Here is a 20,789-nt window from a genome sequence, read left to right as displayed (position 1 = left end):
TAAGCCGAGGGCTGATATTGTGTGGTAAGAAACTGAGGAGTAATTCTGTAGATCAGTGGCAGAGCATCCGATCTGATCCCCCCGTGCTCTCCGGCCCCATTCAGCCGAAGCTCTGCTCTGCGGGGGCGTCTTTGAACCTTGATCTTATCTCTGTGTGCCTCCTTCACTGATCCTCTCTACCTGTACTTCCTGTTGTGATGGACATGTATAACAACTCTCCTCCAGCATGGCCTCACACTGCAGCAGCTTTCATTAGCTAACCTTTGCAAAGGCTGCAAACTTCTGAAAACACCTCCGGGTGTCTTTCCCACTGCTTGTCCATCGTCACACACTCTGTCAAATCAAATTTAAACCTTCAATCTATCTTCCTGCACAAACAGACTCTACTTCCACCACAAATGCATCCTGTATGTGTTACATGTGTTCTTTCAACCTAACTATCTTTTGTTCAATATTTAGTGTTTTTTTCTGCCACTAATAATCTTTTTCTAACAGCCTTTTAAATGTATTTTTGTATTGATCCTTGTTCATACCTCTACATTACCTCCCTTAGGACACCTCACACACTTTCTTGCACCTAATGTTGGAAAGCATTAGTAAAACAATGCTGTTAATTGTTTTTAGTTCATTTTCACCATTCTGCATGAAAAAATGACTCTAAAATCGGGCAACTTACAAGATTTGAGTAATTTACTGGTGAAGGCCTGACAGACAAAAAACCTTCAAAACATGCGGAAAGAGAAAATAGCTGCCATGATTCAGGTAAAATATCAAACCATCACTTAAGTTAATATTTATGATATATCTGATTATTTTGTGAATATGTAAGATTGTTCAACAATTTTGAATCATGAACCTCCTGACTGCTGTAACTGTTTTTTTTATTTTTTACAAAGGTAACACATGAAAGGGTTTGCATTATGACAATCGGATTTTAACATTTAAGATCCCTTTGCATAGCCAGGTGGTGATCTCTTCAGTATAAGTATAACTTAAAGTGACTCAAACTAAATCCTTGAAACGACCTCAGTTTACACTAAACATCAATCAACAACACAGTTATTGTTGTGGCAGTATTGTATTTCATTGCATTGGACATTGTGTGGTGTTGCAGTATTTTTGTCCACCTTGAGTATGTCGCTGCACTTATTATTGGTTCACTCGCTTCATTCTTCTGTGCACCCGCCCAGCAAATTGAAATCTATGAAAGTTATTAGACTTTGATCAGTTTCTGTTTTCCATTCCGTGTTGCTCTAAACTAGACCATATTTCATCATCAATGCCTGAACAGATCGACACTTGGCTTATAGGCACAAATGCACAGAAATACGTGCTTGGAAGTTATCTGCACATACAGATATGCCAAAATACTGCCGTTTAAATCACACATTTTTGGTGCCTTTGGTGCAAGAGACGTGTAAGTATTCCTCCTCTGTGATCTTGTTTCAATGCTGCACTCATACATTGAAACGCCTCATCCTAACATGTTGTACCTATGTCAAAACTAGATGTAAAGCACCGTCACATGGATACATTTAAATGCAACATCAACATGCCGCGTTAGACATTCATTGAAAAAGAGAACTTGAAAGTGGCGGCGTGTGTATGTGTCATGTTTGTGGTCAGAGATAATCAGATGCTCACACACCAACTCTGCAAAGAGATGAGAGTCAGAACGCAAGCTTTCATGTGTGCCCGAGAGATACACTCAAAAGCTTCCAGAGAGGTACACACACAGCCACACACACAGGTAGATAAGTCTTAAAGCTTTCAAAAAACTGCTTCACTGTGATGACAACACCTGACCCAGCGATTAACAAGGATCAGAATAATGATGAGAGGTGGAAGAGAGTAAAAGCTGCTTACGGCTGCTGCCTGTCCCACAGCGAACGAGCTCAAGCGTGACAAAGTCAAGGCTAAGAGCAGCATTCAGGGACAGCACCATCATCCTTTTAACCTTAAAATATGCACAAACACTCAGACATAAGCACAAAACATGCTGGGCTGTTGTGCGTGCAACACAAAATCTCCTACATCTGCTGCTCAAAGAGCTATTAAAAACTGTGGCAATAACATTTGAGGCCGGACGTGAGATTGGAGCAGCACAGAGCAAGCTAAGCATCCTCTTCCTACTCTGTGCTTTTACAGTGATGAGAAGTGTAGCAACCACAAATTTTTCTTCTTTTTTTTTGGTTTTTGTGGATGACTTAGTTGTTCTAGTTTTCTAGACACAACAATATACTGTAATGCTGTGATACTGTAATTCCAAAATATTTGAAAGCTGGGACCGGCCATTCATGAGTGTTGAAGAAACCTAAGGCCTACAATTGACGTCTTGATGTCATCTCTTTCCACCAGACCTTCTTGTACAGTACAATAAAGAGCCCCTGCACATTCACCCCATGGGGCCCCATGACACCACTTGACTATGGTTGAATGATGCATCGACTTATGTTGCTTTCACTCTAAAGTTTAAACTATGCTTGACATTACAGACACATGAAGACTACAACCAACCATCAGTATGAAATAAATGTAAATTTCCCCATTGTGGGATAAATAAAGGATTATCTTATCTTATCTTATCTTAGAACTCGATTGTCTACTCGTATTACCCTGGAAGAGACAAACTATGCAAACTGACAGGTAACAGTGGGCGTCAAAGCACAAGGCAACACAGTACCAAACTGATTGGCAAACTGTCACCCTATTTGTTCCACAGCCTCCAAATCAATCATATATAAAGTGGTAAAGATAATGGATGGATGGAAGTTTACAGGTACACTTATGATTACGTTTATTTGATCAATTTCTTTCCAAACTCAGTTGCTTCAACAGTAATCATGCTCTGTGGTTTGTTTGTAGATGTGTTTGTTTAATCTGATCGTTGCAAATCACTTTAACTGCTTTTCTTTGTTTACTTTTATGCCTACTTCCTGTCCTCACTGTGATAAATAAAGACGAACTGTGAACATCAAGGGCATGCTGATTCACAAGTACTCGTGTTCCAAGTCCTTAGACATTTTCTTGCTGCTTGTAAATAGACGGTTAAATCGCTGCACAAGACTCTTCACTGACCTTCCAGCCATCTCATCTACCCTTCGCAAACTCAAAAAAAGAATGGACAGAAAACTGGTGATTCTTAAAATGGCTCAAGGCCAAACAAATTACTCTGGCTTTGAGAATAAATCTGGGTAAAGAGTGTGCTGAAAGAAAATGTTGCAACTGGCTTTTTAGATTGACTTTCAGAGACATTGTTTGGTTGGCATATGAGAAACAGTAAGCATCACTCAGGGTAGATGGGAGGCACATAGCGCTGAGTTTGTTTGTATGTACTGTTGACCTCGGACAGTTAAAATGGATTGGTTTGTACACTATTTTCCTATCATCAGTGAGTTTATCAGAGATTTTATTCAAAAAAGGGAAGTTAGGGATGCAGGTTTGGATCCTGGCCTCTGCCCATTGGTGAATGTTAAGCCCTCAATCTTCTCCTCACATATCTTATCTCTCTTTAGGACTCTGTTGCTTGGTCAGCATCTTCCGCGTTGTTCTTTTTGCATCATGTCTTGTGTAGGGAGACATCCCGCCCACCCTCCCGTCTGACAGGGATAGTCTCCCACTGCAAGGTGCAGCATTATGTGAACAGCCAGGTCAGGAGAATTTCAGCAGCAGTCCTCCTGAAATGATCTAGATATTTTCAGGAGAGCGTATGTGAAAACAGCTTTAGAGGCTGCAGTCATGCTAACAGCTAACAACAGTGCTTTTAGCTTAATGCTAGTGTGTGCATGCTAATATGCTTGAAATGAAAATGTTTGCATGTTAAAATGTTCAGTAGCCTATATTATTTGATAATTAGATGCTTCACAGGTATAGTTTTCACCATGTAAATAATGTTCCTTTAACATTTGCCATGTATCCCAAAACAATGTGCAAAGCTAAGACTAATTGTCATCAGTTTTTTATGTATCTGGTACAATAACTTAATATGGGACTAATAAAATTTTGACATTTAAAAGGGTTAGAGGAAAAGGCAGGACAGTTTCGAGCCAATCTATCATTATTTATTGTTGTATGAAGGATTAGAAAAAGTGTTGCTCAAAACCAAGAAATGTGAACCTCATGGCGACCTCAGAGAAGAAGTCACTGGATGATAGGATTCATCTTTGGGAACCGTCCATTTCTGTGCAACGCTTTGGTAAGGCTTCCGACAGATGCCTTCTATTGTGGCTGAAAACACAAAGCAGGTCTTCTGTGTTCAGAGAGACAACACGACAAACAGACTCACCTATGAAGGATGTCTCTCCCAGGTAGCCTCTCCGCTTCAGCACCACCTCCAGGAACTTGTCCTCCTCGTCCACAACGTAGTACTCCTTCTCCAGAGAGATCCAGGCCCAGTCCAGACGGAACTGCTGTCCCTTCAGCTTGTTTCCACCTGGAAAAAAACAAAACACATTAACACATGTTTTTTTTTATATTCCTAAAGTAAACCCTCTTAGTAAACAGTTAACCTGAACTCGACGTGCTGCTGCTGAAATAGCATCATGGGTTCAGGTCTCCTTTACCGCATGTCATTCCCCATTTTCTCTCTCCCCGATTTCCTGCTCTATACACTGTCCTCTCAAATAAATATTAAGACAAAAGAATAAACCAAAAGATACATTTCTTATACATTTAAAGTTATGTTTGGGCCTCTTTTGCCTTTATTAGACTGGACAGCTGAAGAGAGAAGAGAGACATGTCAAGAGGAGAGAGTGGGGGATCTTGCAGCAAAGTACCAAGGTTGGATTTGAACCCATAGCCACTGCGACGAGGAGTATTGGGCGGGCGGCAAAAACGCTAGGCTATGCAGCGCCACCAAAAGATAGACTTCCATACCTAATCTGTCATGTACTGCTTTTCAAATTCAAATATCATTTCATCTCCTTTGTGCAAAAATAACGTATACTCACAATTGAGTGGCAGCCTATCAGCGTCATTAAAGAAAGGCTTTTGATCTTGTCAGCGCTGGTCTAACAGAAGTACTTAATTAACGCCCCTTGAACAAGCTGCAGAGAGGATGCTGCTTTGTGTGACTGATTTACCCACCTTCACTGCAAGACAATTGTGATAATGAAAGGAAATAATGTGAGAGCATTGTAAAAATTAACATAAAAGAAGGAGGGGGGGGGGGGGTTCTTTCTCTGTGTTACTGTGTATGAATAATGCACATCTGAATGTGTGAGTGTTTGTGTTTTTATAGCAGAAGGAATTGCAAACATTATGTGTTGGCAACATAATAGCAACATATGCAGAAATATTTTCTTAAACCACCTTGTGCAAAAAAGACGGTGCTCATCTTGCACTTTAGTGCTCAAAATACAAATGAAATAAGAGTATAATTCCTTTCCCGATCAATATAATAATCATAAATAGTGTCATAAAAAGTGCAGAGAGATGTTACCTTCCACTTTCACAGCTTAGTACCTATAAAGGTTCAGCTGTGATCTCAAGCAGTGGTATACTGTCATGGTGTTAAAGCGCAGCAGAGGTGAAAAGTTCAGCACTTTCTGGTTTGGCAGACTGAGCTACAACATGCCGAGGTGAGGAGACAGCTAATATAATCAGAGCTCATGTATCCTCCAAAAAGCCTGCAGGCCAAGTTCGGGCTCCACTTATCTGGTGTAAATACAGAATTACACACATACACCAACGCAAACACACACACATTTTCAATGCCAACTTCACTGCAACCTTGGCTTTTATACCCCTGATAGCAAATACAGCATAATCTGCCTGAAATCTTAGTGTGTGTGTGTTTGTTTGTGTGTGTACCGGTCCTTCTGTGTGACCTCGGTGAGGAGCTGTGCACAGACAATAGAGTTTGGAGTCAGTAGGCTTCTGACTGTCTCGTTCCTCCAGCCTTTGAGAAGGATAAAAGACCTCTCACATGTGCTGACCAGACCAAAAAAAGCAGCTTTGAAATCATCCTCAATAGAGCTAAATTCACTTTACACCCACTTTCAAAGGCTTTCGCAACAAAAACTCACCACAAGGGTTTTTCTGAACCAATTAGGGATCAGAGTTTCGCTCTTGAAATTTTCAGGGATCAGGACACTCTGAGAAATCTGGCGAGAGAAACTTTGATGCCACAGTTTTGATGCTAGCTTGTGATGTAGGACGGACTTTGTGGAAAAATCACCAACAGCTGTCGGAAGGGTTTCTCTTATCATCCCGAAGGGTAAAAATCAAAAGACTTGTAACTTTTATGCTTACCAAGAATGTTTCTGTTGTTGGTCTGCATGATGCTCTTTATCAGCGTATAATATTGATTAAAATGTGTTTTAATTGTAACACTTAAGCTTAGTTTGAGCATGTTGTTTTGTTTTAAAGGCACTTGATTACAGTACGACTCAATCTTAAAGCTATACCTTACTTTCAGTTGAAGCACTAGGCTTTCATTGATAGGACAGCTAAAGAGAGACAAGATATGTGTGGAGAAGATTCAGGGCTTAACATTCACCTATGGGCAGAGGACAGGATCCAAACCTGTGGCTGAGGACTGTAGCCTCATAAGAGGAACCTGCTCCGCTGACTGAGCCAAACTAGCATCCCTAACTTCCTTTTTTGAACAAAATCTCGTATAAACTCACCGATGATAAGCAAATAGTGTACAAACCAATCTATTGTAACTGATTGCACTTCTGAATACAAAATCTGTTGTAAGATATTTTCATACATAGCTAGAAATAGGACCAGGAGGCATGTAGCAGCTGTTTACTAATCTCTATAAACACGCATCTGCATTTAAAACTTTCAGTAGCATGTGTATGCAAATGTCTTACTGCTGAACACTGATAATTAATTGACTGATGTTAATTCAGATTTTTCTTTAGTCTGTTGTTTGTTCTTTATGTAAAACTTTTTGCCCTTCTCAAGTTGCTCGTCAGACTGCAAACCAAAAACTCTCTGAAAAGGAAGTCTTGGCCAGAACCTATTTATTCTGACTGCATCAGAATCCATCACTTCCTGAGGCTGTATCATCATCAGAAAATAACCAGTGGGTCTCGAGATTGTGTACCTACTAGCTGGTGAACAAATAAGAACATGTATGATAAACATCCAAATGTATTTCTAATCAGAGCTACAAGCAAAGTCAATATTGGATTGTTCCTCTATGGAGGCCAGAAACATGACTCTATAAAGACATTTGTTTTTCAGGTGCGTGCCTTCTGAATAATTTCCAGGTAGTTGTTTGCCAAACATTCATGATGGCATTGAACTAGAAAATAATATCCTCAATTTATTTGGCCAAAAATTTCTCAAGTTCCTGTCGAGTAGCCTTGAAAGAAGTGTTTTGGTGTGCAACAAAAATGTAGTGCAGTCCTTAATTTAGTAACAAACAAATAAACAAAGAACCATTTGCTAATCAAGTACAAATCTTCGAAGAAAAAAGACCAATTCTCACTCCATAGTGCCAGCTCTCTCTTACCTCTCAAACCTTCTTTTTCTTAAGATACATAGATCTTCAACCTCTAACCGAAGGCTTTCATGAAGGTACAATCACTCATTCAAAAGTGCTATGGACCTTCATATACTCCTGAGTACCCGCTCTGCTGCTGCGTACGCTGCCAGGCAACAGCAGAGATTCTCACACTTTGGGCTTAGGGAGAGGATTGAGTCTTTCAAGTCATAAAAACCTGAGGCAATGTGAAGTCTAGAGGCATTAGTTTTAAAGTAAGAGAGGAGGTTTAAGTTATTTCAGATATTGTAAAGCAAGATCTACTGTCATATTCGAGATCTGATTTTGATCGTGAGGAAAAAATAAGCATTGTATTGGCTCATATGATCCAGTTCTGGAAATTAACATGATTTTGACTTGAGTTCAAATCCTTTGTATGGAGCTCAGCGTAAGTTCAAGCAGGAGGACTGTTTTTATTCTCTCACGCATTCATTCTTCTTTCTTTCAACTCAGCCTCTACCTCTATTCCTCCGCCTCCCTGCTCTGGTGATCAGCTGATTATGGGTGTTTACCGATTTAAGTAATGAACCAACCACAACCTCTCTTAAGCAATCATCCTGCTGCTGTCAAATGTTAAAATCGTCTCTCTGTTCCGCAGTCAGTTGCGACCCTCCTCCGCCTCTGTCAACTCCATTTCAGCTCAGCAGAGTTCAGATACAGCCTCAGAAACCCACTCCTCATCACATCCTGCATTCATCTATCACCCACCACCACCATAGACTCCATCAGGGGGGTTTATCCTATCCTGCTGTCTGCCACACTGAGTACATGAAGTCATCATGATGGAGTGTTATCGCGAAAGACATTGCATACTTTGTCTTTTCTTAAACTGTTAAAGAAATAATTGTTCAGTCTTAATTAAGTCTCTCCTGATTGAAATTGAGTCTTCACAACTTCTGCTTTTTGGATCAGCTTGGGATCAAAATGAAACAAAAAAATCAAAAATTACAAAAGAAGAACCTTGAATAACAAGGTGACGCATGTACTAAAACAATTGTTTCTCAGATATAAATGGAAACACACTAATAGATATTATTAATCATTTTGTATGCTTTTGTTTGTACATCTAATCATAGTTTAAAATAGCCTAAAAAGCATAATTTCATGCTTCTCAAAGCGAGCACTCCCTCTCTGAAGACCATTATCCCTGTGTGTGTCATAACTTTTATGATTGCAGGTTATGTATGTCAGAAGATAAAGTGTGTACATGTGATTTTATACACAACATGCCCTGTTACATATTTTTTTTGCAGCTCGTTACATTTAGCAAAGCCAACATTTTTTCTTACTTGAGAAAATTAAGAAATTAGACTGATTTTGTTTTAAAGTTATAAAGTCTGTCCTGGCCAACTCAAAGCATATAGCAGAGAGAGATGGAGCACCCGGCTTGCATCCTGTCAGCGATTACAATTTCAAAACAGCCACATAAAACTTCAGATCAGATTTACTGAAGTAAAATTATTTTTCTAACACAGATTCATACATAAAAACATGACCTCATATTTATGTGTAGCACAAGGATTTAAATGTGGAACTATCATTCACAGGTTTGTGGCTGTGTGAAGTAAGTGTTGAAGTGTGTGTGTGGTTGTGAAGAGTGGACAGAGGGTGCTTACGCTGTAGGGCGCTGCCTCTCTTTGTGCCGGATTGTTGTACATTCCATAACAGAGACTGCTGGAGCATGTAGTACAACAGACAATGCTGAATGATTTAAATGAAATCCAGATCTGAAACATCATTGCCAGATAGAGAAATGTAGAATATTACTTCTTTCATTACCTATATCAGAATAAACATGACTATGAGCTCACAGTTCCTGTCTGAAAATGTTCCACTGTGTGTGTTTACGTGTGTGTGTGTTGAGACGAAGAAACCAAAATCAAAGGCACTTTTCACAGCAAGACGGCATTTTTCTCAGTACATATTCTGCTTCTGGCTTCACAGCCCTCTCCTCACTGTTACTTCTCCATCTGCCGTCTGTACTCCTCTGTACATGAGTCCCCAACTCCCTGTGCTTCTGCCAACCTAACAGCTACATTCACCCAACAAAAATGAGCTCCCTTTGAATGGCAAAAGAAAACCTTTCTAGAAGCACTGAATTAGGAAGCAACCTCTAAATATGCTGTTTATCCGGTTGGCACTCCTTTCTTACACAGAGCATAGCAAGTGAAGCCTTTAAGAATTGCTCTTATAAAATAGACTAGCTGTAGCATCGCTGTGGTAATAAGAGCCCATATAGAGTTCTAATTTTTGAAGAGAAGCTAAAATCTCACTGCCCCTGAGGATGTCGTAGTCACTTTTGGTATGTGGTAGCCACTTTACTTTGACTCTGATCACTTGTTTCTTTCTTCATTTCAGCGTGTGTGTAGTTGCGTGTATGTGCATGTGTGGCCATGCATATTTTTTTTGCATGAAACAGGACTTGTTATGGTCTTTTAGTAAATGATAAATGGACTTGTAAATGATGCTTTTCTAGTCTTTTACACCGCATGTCACACCAACACATTCACACCCATTCTCCCACTAATGGCAAAGCTGCCATGTAAAGTGTCCATCAGTGTTAGCTAATCCCATTTACACACATTGATACACCACAGACGAAGCAGCAGGAGCAATTTAGGGATAAGTGTCTTGCCCAAGGACACATTGGACATGTGGTTGCAGGAGCTGGGGATTGAACCCCAAATGACTCTACCACTGAACCACAGCTCAGTGCGAGAGTTGTGTGCCTTACTGCATTGTATCCCACAATTGTTTACATATGGCCCCAGGCGATCAGCGTGATGGTGGCTATCTCCTGAGGTTTGATAAGATATCAGCTGGCTGACCAGGAATTCATGGCCCCGGGGCGAGGGGACACACTCTTTTGAGATGCAACTGGGGGGGGGGCATGTTTCAGCTGATGTGCCAGAGGTTTCATTTTGTTAATGCAGCAAAAACAAGCACATTTAGACTGGAAACAAATGGATCACATAACCCCACTGAATAAGACACTGGCAAACTATTTCTTTAAGAATTGCCTTTAAAGTTCTGAAACTTTTATATGAGGCTTTTAAATGATGATTTTCTTTCAAACATACAAAATCCTCCTTTATTTTATGACCCAGGCAGATCACTGAGGTCCTCTAATGCTTCTCTTAATTATTTCTAATGTGTCAAACGAAAGTACCCTGGAGACAGCCCTCTGTTGTTATACCACTAATCTGGATATCAATAAGCGAAGCTCTCTGTGTTATATTAAAAGGTATTTAAACACCAATCTTTTAAATCATGCTTTTAGAACCTGAGACTGAGTCAGTCATCATTTCTCAGTTGATACATCTCTTGTGTTTTCTTTGTTGTACCTTGATGGATTTTTTTCTGGCTTATATTTTCTAGTTTGAAAGCTGTGATCTTTTAGTCTTTAAAGTTGTATCTGTCAATCTATCAATTTGCGTTCTTATTGTCTGTTAGTGTGATCCTATTTGCACCACTACGAGCAGAAATGAGTTAAGTTGAGCTGTGACTGCTGCTTTACGTGTGTGTAGGTCACTGCATTTGATTTGTCTCATTACAGGATGTTGAAAAAAATGTAAGATTGAATAATGTCGTGCTTCAGGTGTAACATACACTAAGCTAGTTTGTGCAAGGTTGCCTGAAGGCAACAGAGGAAGTGAAGGGAGATTGCGGTAGCCCAAAGAGATAAAAGTTGCTGCGACAGAATAATGTTTCCTCCCTACAGTCGTAGCCATCAGGCATGTCCTGCAGAATCACCTTTGGCGACATCGCACATGAAACCAAATGAAACTGACATCGAGGCCCCAGAATCCTCCCTCCTTTCATGTTCTTGTGATACTAATAATAACCGTGAGCTTTTTCACTGATGTCTAAAAAGCAAGCTGTTTCTGACCCTGGGCGTTGCTTGAAGGGAGAAGGCTCGAGGACAAAGAAAATGGTGGCTTCCTTTAGGTGTTGTGTGCGCGTGCGTGCAATTCTGTGAGCGTGTCAGAGAAAGGATAGCGGCTAAAAGCTGTTGCTCTGGTGCATGATCTGTTTGCACCACGCCTATCACTCCTGCTTGTCCCCACACCGCAGATACAATATTTAACAGAAGGATGGGTTTTATGTATCTCAGGACGTTTTATTGGCGCTCCTGAGAATAAATTGTGTCAGAGCACGGAGAAGATAAACTAGCTGCTGAAATCTTCTTTCTCCTTCCTACTTTTTTTTCTACGCTCTCATTGCATCCATTAACTTCTTCAATCAAATCATTTTTTTTTCTTTTAAGATTGATGTTTTTCATTGGAAGGAATCAAATACAAATAACAAGTCAGAGCTCACAACAGCTCCCTGGCACTAAAAACGTTAATATTGCAAATTGAACATAAGAGTGTGAAGCACTTTATGTAGTGAGGTTCAAACCATTTAAATATAAACTAAAGGTCCATTAAAACCCACTGCAAATAATAGCAACAAACATATATTAAGGATGAGACAGAAAGGGAATAAAGCAGAGAATGAGCTTTTATGCGAGCTGTTATTGTCACTTCCTTACAGCTTGAAAAGAATTTAGAGAAAATCCAGTGCCGGTAATGTATTTATATAGTCCAAAATGTAAATCGTAACATTTTAGTGACAACATAAATGTTGAATTGAGCCAGTGTTTTGTTTACCCCACAGATTACTTTGGTGTTTGGCTTTGCTCGTGTGTTTACATGTCGAGCAATGGCTGTCAAGCTTTGAGAAACGCACGAATCAAAGATGATTAACATGACGAAAAATCCCTTCAACAAGTCTCACGCGCTCCTCTCTGCGCTCTAATGAGATGCAGATCATGGGGTGAGCGACATTCGCGGCAGCAGAACGTGCTGTAATCCTACAACAGAGAGATCCATCAGCGCCGAGGCTGACAGACAAACACGTCAGGCGGGGAAAAAGAGAGCGAGGGTGTGACAGTGAAACTAAATCCCGAGACAGAGCTGACACTTGGCACAGAAGACCTCGGCATACTTTGAGATGGAACTAGGCAAGACAGGAGGGCAAAATATTACGAGCCTACCTGGAGAGAGGAACAAAAGGACATTGATTGGCGGTGAGATGGACAAAAATAGCACTCAATATATAATGAACATGCAGGCTGAGCAGGGTAAAAAGAGTGGGAAATGAATAAAACACATGGAACAAGATCCTAGACTAACAGAGTGAGGAGCGAGACATGAAGAGGATAAAGATGGGAGAGTCGAGCCCCGGGAGAAGTGAGTGACAGTAAATTCCTAAATGCAGACAGATAAAGAGAATCCTCTCCTAAAGCTGTGGAACGTGTTTGTGTGTGTGCTGCATGCTAATGTGTTACACCTCCCTAATCAGGAAACTTTGCTGGACAGGTTAACAGCAACACAAGAAAGGTCAAAGGATTAACCTACTCCATTTGTAGCCATGGTAACAGCAGTTTTAAGCCTGTAAATGCAAATGAATAAATAGCATTTATTGGGGCGCAGGTAGCCTACTGATTAGTTTGCCCGCCCCATGTACAGTACAGAGGCTGTAGTCCTCCAAGCGGGCGACCCCGGGTTCGAATACGACCTGTGGCTCATTTCCAGCATGTCATGCCACACTCTCTCTCCATGATTTCTGACTCTATCCATCTATCTAAATAAAATAAAAAGCCCAAATTTAACAATTAATAAATAAATAAATAACATTTATTTACCCATTTTGTCTCCACTAAATAAATCTCCTTTAAAGAATCATACAGATGTTATATTCCTATGTATAACTTTTTACTTTAAAAGTTACCCAACAGAAGGGCAACACATACAGCTTCTAATCTTAATATTGTGAGGACTCAAGAATGTACTAATAGGTTCATTGTAGCACTAACAAAGTGTATAAGTACAAACCAAGTACTTACTTAAAAAGATATACGCAACACTAAATTGCAAAGAAAGCTACAAGCCTGTTGCAAAACAGCCGAAATAGTTGATTTTAACATGTCCCGCCTCTGTTGAGGCAAATAGCCAATCATAGTTAAAGATTTGGAGGTGACCACCAGGTCTGGCCTTCAAATCTCATTGGTGTGCCCGGTGCCACTCCTTTGGATGGGTCCCCTGGGTAAAAGATATATTTCAGCTCTGTTAAACAAATAAAAAGCTATTTTCTTTTTGAGTAAATCCCTGAAAAAATTGAGTCATCCAAAACTGGATTATCACTTTGAAATTCAATGTTTTCAAGAGTGACTTCAAACGTTTTAAGCTGAGACACAACTAGACTCTGTGAGTCATTCTATTGAGCTAAAGTATTTAAAAGTTATTACAGAAGCTGTAATGATTTCAATCGTTTATGTCTTTTCCAGGACGGAATTCTGTAATTCATTAGAAAGAAAATCAGTATTCACATAAATGATTTTCTTCACTTAACATCTTCTTCACATCTAACAGAGAAGAGTGCAACAAGAGGAGGACGATTCATCAGAAGGGTAGCCATTGCTTTTATGAAGAAAAGTCCCTTTGAAGTGAGAATAAAAGTCACAGTGACATCACAGATCCACAATCACCCACAACAAGAGTGATGATGAAGAACAAGTGCCCTTGCTGAATAGTCTCTATTTATTGGTGCTCTAACACTGACAAGAAAACTTAACACACAGGGGACTGTGTTATATAGATAACATACCTGCAAAGATGAAAACAATGCCTGTACAATGAACTGTATGCAGTGAAATTAAGATGATAACAAAGACATGCAGGTTAAGGATGTATTGTTGTAGAAACTTCATATAAGGAAGATTTGTGTCTATGCTGCTCACAGGCAAGGACATGGAATCATTCTATAACAGTCAATACAATGTTCAGTCTGATGTGACACAGGATGAAAGGAGAGGTCAAGAGGAAACATGGCAGACTTTTCAGCAAACACCTTCATGTCGGAGAATGTAAGAGGAATCCAAGCATGCAGAGACCTTTGATGTTATTTGCTCAGGTTTTTAAAAGATCAACTCTGAAAGTTCCTATGCACAAAAACTCAATTGAGGAAATGAGATTTTGTGTTTGGTGTTGAAACAAGTCACTGTAATCAAAAAATGATCTGCAACATCGATGATTCGTTTTTTTTACTGGGCTGCAACTTTGATTGGAACTATCAAAAGTGAGCTCTGTTACCCCGAGTAACTGCTTCATTGCTCATGGATAGACACAGTGTGTTTCTGTTATTCTTTTAAAGCAGGTTTCAATTCAATTCAATTCAATTCAGCTGTACTGTATCCCTCCTTTGGAAGAAACAAACAAATATCTTGAAACCTGGACAACTAAAACCAAGACAATCTGCACAACTACAATTAAGAAGAAAGTGGATTTTTGTAATGTCAATGACAAAAAAAAAAAAAAAAAAAGTTAATTGAATGGTATATTTTGGACATGCATTAATGAGTGAGGGGGCTTCACACAGGGACCAGTTGAGAGGAAGTTGGAGTACACTATGGTCTGCCCCAGGACTTGAATCTGCGACCATAAGGTTCCCAACTCAGGACCCTAGACTGAGCTACTGCCAACACAAAGTGGTAATTGATATATTGTGATATACAAAGCAGAAATAGAAAACATCTTAAACAGATCAAATATAAGGATTTTCTGTCTTGTTTAGTTTTCATGCTCCTTAAATCAATTTGTTTCCTCTGCTCCATTACCACTTTGTGAACATCTCTCAGTCAAAGAGAAGCCTGGGAAAGAAGCCATGTTTCAGCCCATTACAGTTAACTATAGTGATCACAGCTGCTCTCTACCTGAGACATAGGCAGCTTCCTGCCACTCTTTCTCTGTAGATGAGCCTTTAATAGGGCCACGTAATTACCAGTGGCTGCCTCAGAGCTCTGCCCAGCTCATCCGCCTAGGGCTCTCATTACTCACAATGCTGCCTGGGCTCTTAAATATCAAACACCTCTTTGTGCTGGAGGCCAGACTGCACCTTAGCCCACGGCTATGCCTCAGAGCTCTTCTGTGCATGCATGTCTGGGATTGTTGCATGAGGGTTCACAAGTGCACATCTGGAATACTGTTTTATCACATCTTCCAATTGTATATACTGTAAATAAGTGTTCTTGCTTACAGGTACATTAATGTATGACAAGAACATGATGTGCTCGTCCTGCAAATTACAGGCTTGTATACTTTAGGGGATTTTTTTGAAGACACTGAGAACTTTGATGGCCTGCAGACATGACCCACTATAGTTCTGCTTTTTAATGGCATGTTCACAGTGTGTTTTTTATACTTTTGTCCTTCCTCTGCAAATTTTTGTCACTTTTTGAAGAAACACCAGTTCTCCTGAGAAGGAATTAAAGCCCCAGCTGATCCAGTTCACTTGTGGATTTATGCCATAAACTGCTTTCAAAGCCTCCGCCTCTTTTTATTTAGAAGAAAAGAAGAAAAACAATTTACAGCAGCATGGACAACCAGTTAGTCAATGTTTCGTCTGTCATGTGCAGAAAGTTATTCTTATACACATTATGATTTTCTTCTAATTACCGTGAGTGCCATAGTGTGAAAATGACTGCAGAAAAGTGGTTCTAAGGCTAATTCACAAAAGTATGAGTCCAGGTTTCGTAACAATCTTGATAAGTCCAAATCAATTCTTTATAAAGAATACACACAGCCCTGGTGGTGCACAAAATAACCTTGAAAAGGGACCCGTGAAGTCATCATTTTGCTTTCATACTCATTCATTCTTTGTATAGACTTGTATACACTGAGTGCATTTTGTTTTTTGGCTGCAACTCTGAATGTGAATCTGAGAACTTTTCTGCCAAGTCAATTAAATTGAAATACCCACAGAAATGGAGGCCGACGGGTTGTGCGTCAATTGTTCTGTGAGTGCTAAGTCTTTTACACAGGACTGTAATATCTGATGGTACTGCAGGAAAATTGACAAACTGAGAGAACCCAGAGTGTGTTGATGTTTTTTTTTTTTCCAAATGCATTCTCTAGCTGAACCCATGTGTGCTGCTGTAAGACAGGAGTCGATTCACAAAATTGGGTGATGTGTGTGTTATAAGTGTGATCGTTAACTCTGCCAGATTTGGCAAATGCAACACAAGGAATTAGGTGCACGCTTGCACCCATACTTTAGAGGTATGATGATTCTGAAATGATTAAATTAGTCTCAAATCTGTGTCACCAACAGTGCCAGATACTTTTTTTTAAAGCCAATAGAAGCCAATAAACCCATAACTCCCACTGTCATCTAAGTGCTTCAAAACATCATAAGTGCGTGGTGGGAGTTGTGGCTCCATGATCATGACACTTAAACCACAATGTGAAGGCTTCATGAAAGCATTAATTGTGGGTGGTTCAGTAATTTAATATTAAATCCAGACATCTAGCCATTCATGTATTTCTATTTGATTATTAACTTACACCGCATACAACACTATGAGTCACTTATCCTTATTGTGCAATGGCTATGGTGGCCCCAGAGGACCAAACACATAAGAAAACAATAAAGACACAACAAGACGAAGACAACCAACTTTTTGTACGTGTTCTAGCATTTGCAATGTGTCCCACTTTTTTATGCTTCCACTCTTGTTAGATGTTTGCAGCATTTATGAAGTTGGAGTGCACTGCTCTTGCTTGTCGTCTTGTATTTGTTTGTGTAATATATTGTTATTTCACTGTAACATTTTTCCATTGGGTATTAAAACATTTGGATGTCTTTTCGGGGCTTGATGAATTCTGACAGAAAATGTCCTATTTCAGACTCTCAATTGCTGATTGCTCATCAGCCTCCGCCTCGGTAAACAGATGCTAATTTTATAAACATTGCAAGCAGACATTAGGAATGAAATGCACAGAATTTAAAGTGGCCATTTTTTTCCAGGCACTTATGGGGAAGTGAACAACTTGTTCCACCTCGTGCTTCTCATAAAACAACGGTTTCTGTAGATGAAAATATGTTTTTAAATAGCTTTACATTTCAAGAACTAAATGCTCGTTGTGAGAAGTATTCTAATTTTTGAAAGGGAAGAAGTAACATGACAACCATCCATCATTCTGTGGGTAGGAGGGGGCATGATGTATATCTTAGTCTGTTGGCTTGTTTCTAACACATCATATACATGTCCATTAGCAGGCCAACCTTTCTTAAATTTAGAGAAGCAAGTTTCTGAGCATCTCTACAGTCAGTAACCCTAAAGTTGTGACATTGGGCAATAGTCAGTGACCTGTGGGGTGGGCTGAATTTAGCCCAAATGATCAAGGGGGCGTGCCATACACCTGTCAATCATTTACACTACAGAAGAGAATGGAAGAGGATGCTACAGTTCTTAAGCTTTTTAAAAAAAACGCCCATTAAGAGATATTGCACGTTTTACTTGTAATTAATAAGTATAGTTGGGACTATAAGTTCCACCAAAATGTAAAACAATCTATTGTAAGTTATTTGAATAATCATTTTCTCATCTTTATTGTATAGGAAAGGGGGGCCATGCACCTGCTAGCTACCTTCCATTTATACCAGCCATCCCTGCAAACATCCATGTGTACAATATCTAACATCCTCTCTATGCGTTCAGAGTGAGAAATCCCCTCACGTCTAGACGTTAGTTTAACACTAACCGACACATCCTGCAGTCATATTAACAAAGAGGTAGTCACATTAAATCATTGGAAGTGTGAACATGACATGAGTTAATATCAGCACCACAGAAATATGAGTCTATTCCTGATAAACCTGTTAGCCTTATCACTAAACCTTTTAGCTACAGCAGATTTATTTGCTTTTCAGCATTTTTGTCAGAATTTAAAACTCTGACCTTCAAATGTTAAACTGCTCTAAATGGCAGTTTAGTGCACAGGCACATCCTGGATACAATTCAAATCAGTACAGATATCAGTCAGCTCCCCAATCGGAAGCTGACATGGATTGATTTATGTAGCTCAGTGATTATTTACGCAAACAACAAACAGAAAGGAGTGTTTGTTAAATCTGTCAAGACTAATTAACAACATGAAACCTATTATTAGCAGAACTTTGATGCTTAACAAATCAAAAGTTTTAAGTTTCTGTTTGAGTAATGAGTGATCCTCTGCAGAGAGTTGGGAGAAAATAGCAGAGTTACAGAATTTCCCTGAAAGGAAGAGTCTAAAGGTTAGAGAGACCACACAACTCCTAAAAAAGTGACAGGTGTGATCTTCACCTGAGACAATTTGTCTCTATCAACATTTTGTCGAAATGTCATTTGGCTACACACTCAGGACCCCTCTGCCCGTTGTGTTTAAAAGACTGGGTGCATGAAAAAAAAAAATGGCAAAACCTCTGCAGAGATAAGAAGTAAAAAATGTTCAAACTTACTGTTATCCTCCACAGAGAAATGGAAGACATCCGTTGTGGCATTTTCTTCATTCCGTAACACGTAGCAGATGTTCAGGTCATCAATATCGGCTGCAACAGGAGACAGACTTAAGTTTTATGGACGAACAAAACTTCATGAAAAAATCAGGGCTGGAGAAGGCATTGCAAAAGATTTTGTTATTCAAAAGTGGTTAAAACTGACACCTCAAGAACACCGAGGGGAGAAAAAAAAACACTGAAATGACAAGCAAATATTTTGATGTAATCAATGCTAATGAGGGCCAGTGTACTATTGTGAATTTGAAACTAAAAAGGGTAACGCTGCCATATTTGTGTGACACAGTGCATGATTAGAATGTTAATTATCACCTCAGAGTTAATGCAAGGTGATAGCTATGTTAGAAATTGTATATTAGAAAGATTTGCCCTTGTTAAGATAAAAAAAAAGTATTTATGGAACAATTTGCATTTTAAGATTAAAACATGTTTCATGCTGGCTGCAGAAAGTGCCTCAAACACACTTTGAAGTTGTATTATGGACTGTTCAAACACTCTCCCTGTCAAATAATTGTTCAAAGATAGAAGCTGTCCCGCTTCAGCCCCCTATCAGCTACAGAAACAGCAGGTCTCTAGTATCACACTGATTCTGCTCCTTATCAGCACTCAGCATGAACAATTTCCTACCAGAGAAAACATTCGGAAAGTCATGCATCTTTAATACAGGACGATAAAGCCACCACCTCAAATCCAAGAGACGGCTCGAGCTAAACCAACAGTAAACGTTTAAATCCGCAAGCCTGACAGTTCTCTGTGTCAACAGCCCTAAAAACCAGGTGACAGTGGATTTTCTAATGACAGGCGAGGGTAAGAATGTTAAAAACAGGCTTCGCAGCGGAGACACTTCCACAGCTGTTTTCCTAACTTCTCTGAATTACAGGGTTCACTGTCCTTATTTTTTTTCCGCCATTCTCAAGAAACATCTATTACAGTGTAGAAAAATCATCAAGACTTGTGAAAGGGCTTGGCCCCTGCAAACCACCTCCTTCAATAATAGATGTCGGAAGAAGGAGCTTCATAAAAGTATAAAGCCCTGACTCCCGACTGGGGTGAGTTTTGAATCTCTTAGGTGGCTTCTTGTCATAGCTGCCTCTCCTGCCTCTCTTCAAACATGAAGACACAGACAGAAATATGTATGACAACTTTTCATTATACATTATAGAACATTTTTTGGGGAAAGTACTTCTACTTTCAGGGAAGAGCTCATCTTTTCAGGCTGGTGACCTTTAAGTTGATCGCACAGGAGGGGGAACAAGTAAAGGCTGTTCTCCGGAGTGTGGTGATGCAGCCTTGAACTCGAGGACCTTGCAAATTTAAAGTCAACACTGTGAACCGGGGGCAACCATGTTCATCAAATATTTAAAGGGAAAGCCTCGTGGGATGTGCCCTGGAAATAAGCACAGTAAATAAAGAGCGAGGGATTGTCTCTTTCACCTGACTGATTCTTCTGACGAGCCTGTTTGCTCTCTCTCTCTCTCTCAGTCACTCTCTCACGCCCCTCGCCTCATTCTTTATTTCTCTCATGCCACCTACACCTCCCCCCTTCTCCTCTGCCTCCTTTGCACTCTCTTCCACTTTACTTGCTCTCTCAGCTGCCTCTTCTGCCCCTTTGCCTCTCTCTCTCTCTCGCCGCCACTTGTCTCATCTGTGCCTTTATTTTTCAAAGACTGCAGCCGCACAGTGGTTGTCAGAAGTGTCCGTCCCCTGCACACTGAAGAGCTGTTTTTCTCTCTGGGATTCTCAGCCCGTGTGCTTACGCCAAGCTGTGGCATGAGCAGGTGAATTCCTTACTTGTTTGTTTGATTGCTGTTGCGCAGCACAAAATACTGCATTGATTGCATCGCTTTAAACCTCAATCAGTGGCATTGTTGTCTTAATTTGGTCGTCATTATAGACCAATAGACATGCACAC

At 39.9% G+C, this 20,789-nt stretch overlaps 1 protein-coding gene across 1 annotated transcript in view; it reads right to left on the bottom strand.

Moving 5' to 3' along the window:
• The window catches only part of frem2a (FRAS1 related extracellular matrix 2a), a 65,902-nt gene that overhangs the window by 34,391 nt on the left and 10,722 nt on the right, over positions 1 to 20,789 (bottom strand). Inside the window, exons 2-3 of the mRNA XM_020650101.2 lie at positions 18,821 to 18,910; positions 4,286 to 4,432 (exon numbers count right to left, since the gene is read on the bottom strand). Coding sequence (XP_020505757.2) covers positions 4,286 to 4,432; positions 18,821 to 18,910 — 237 coding nt within the window. The remainder of the gene's footprint in view (positions 1 to 4,285; positions 4,433 to 18,820; positions 18,911 to 20,789) is intronic.

Source organism: Labrus bergylta, chromosome 14 (genome assembly GCF_963930695.1).
Source record: "Labrus bergylta chromosome 14, fLabBer1.1, whole genome shotgun sequence".
NCBI lineage: Eukaryota > Metazoa > Chordata > Actinopteri > Labriformes > Labridae > Labrus > Labrus bergylta.
The sequence above is the reverse complement of the archived record's forward strand: the minus strand, read 5'-3'. Positions and strand labels throughout refer to the sequence as shown.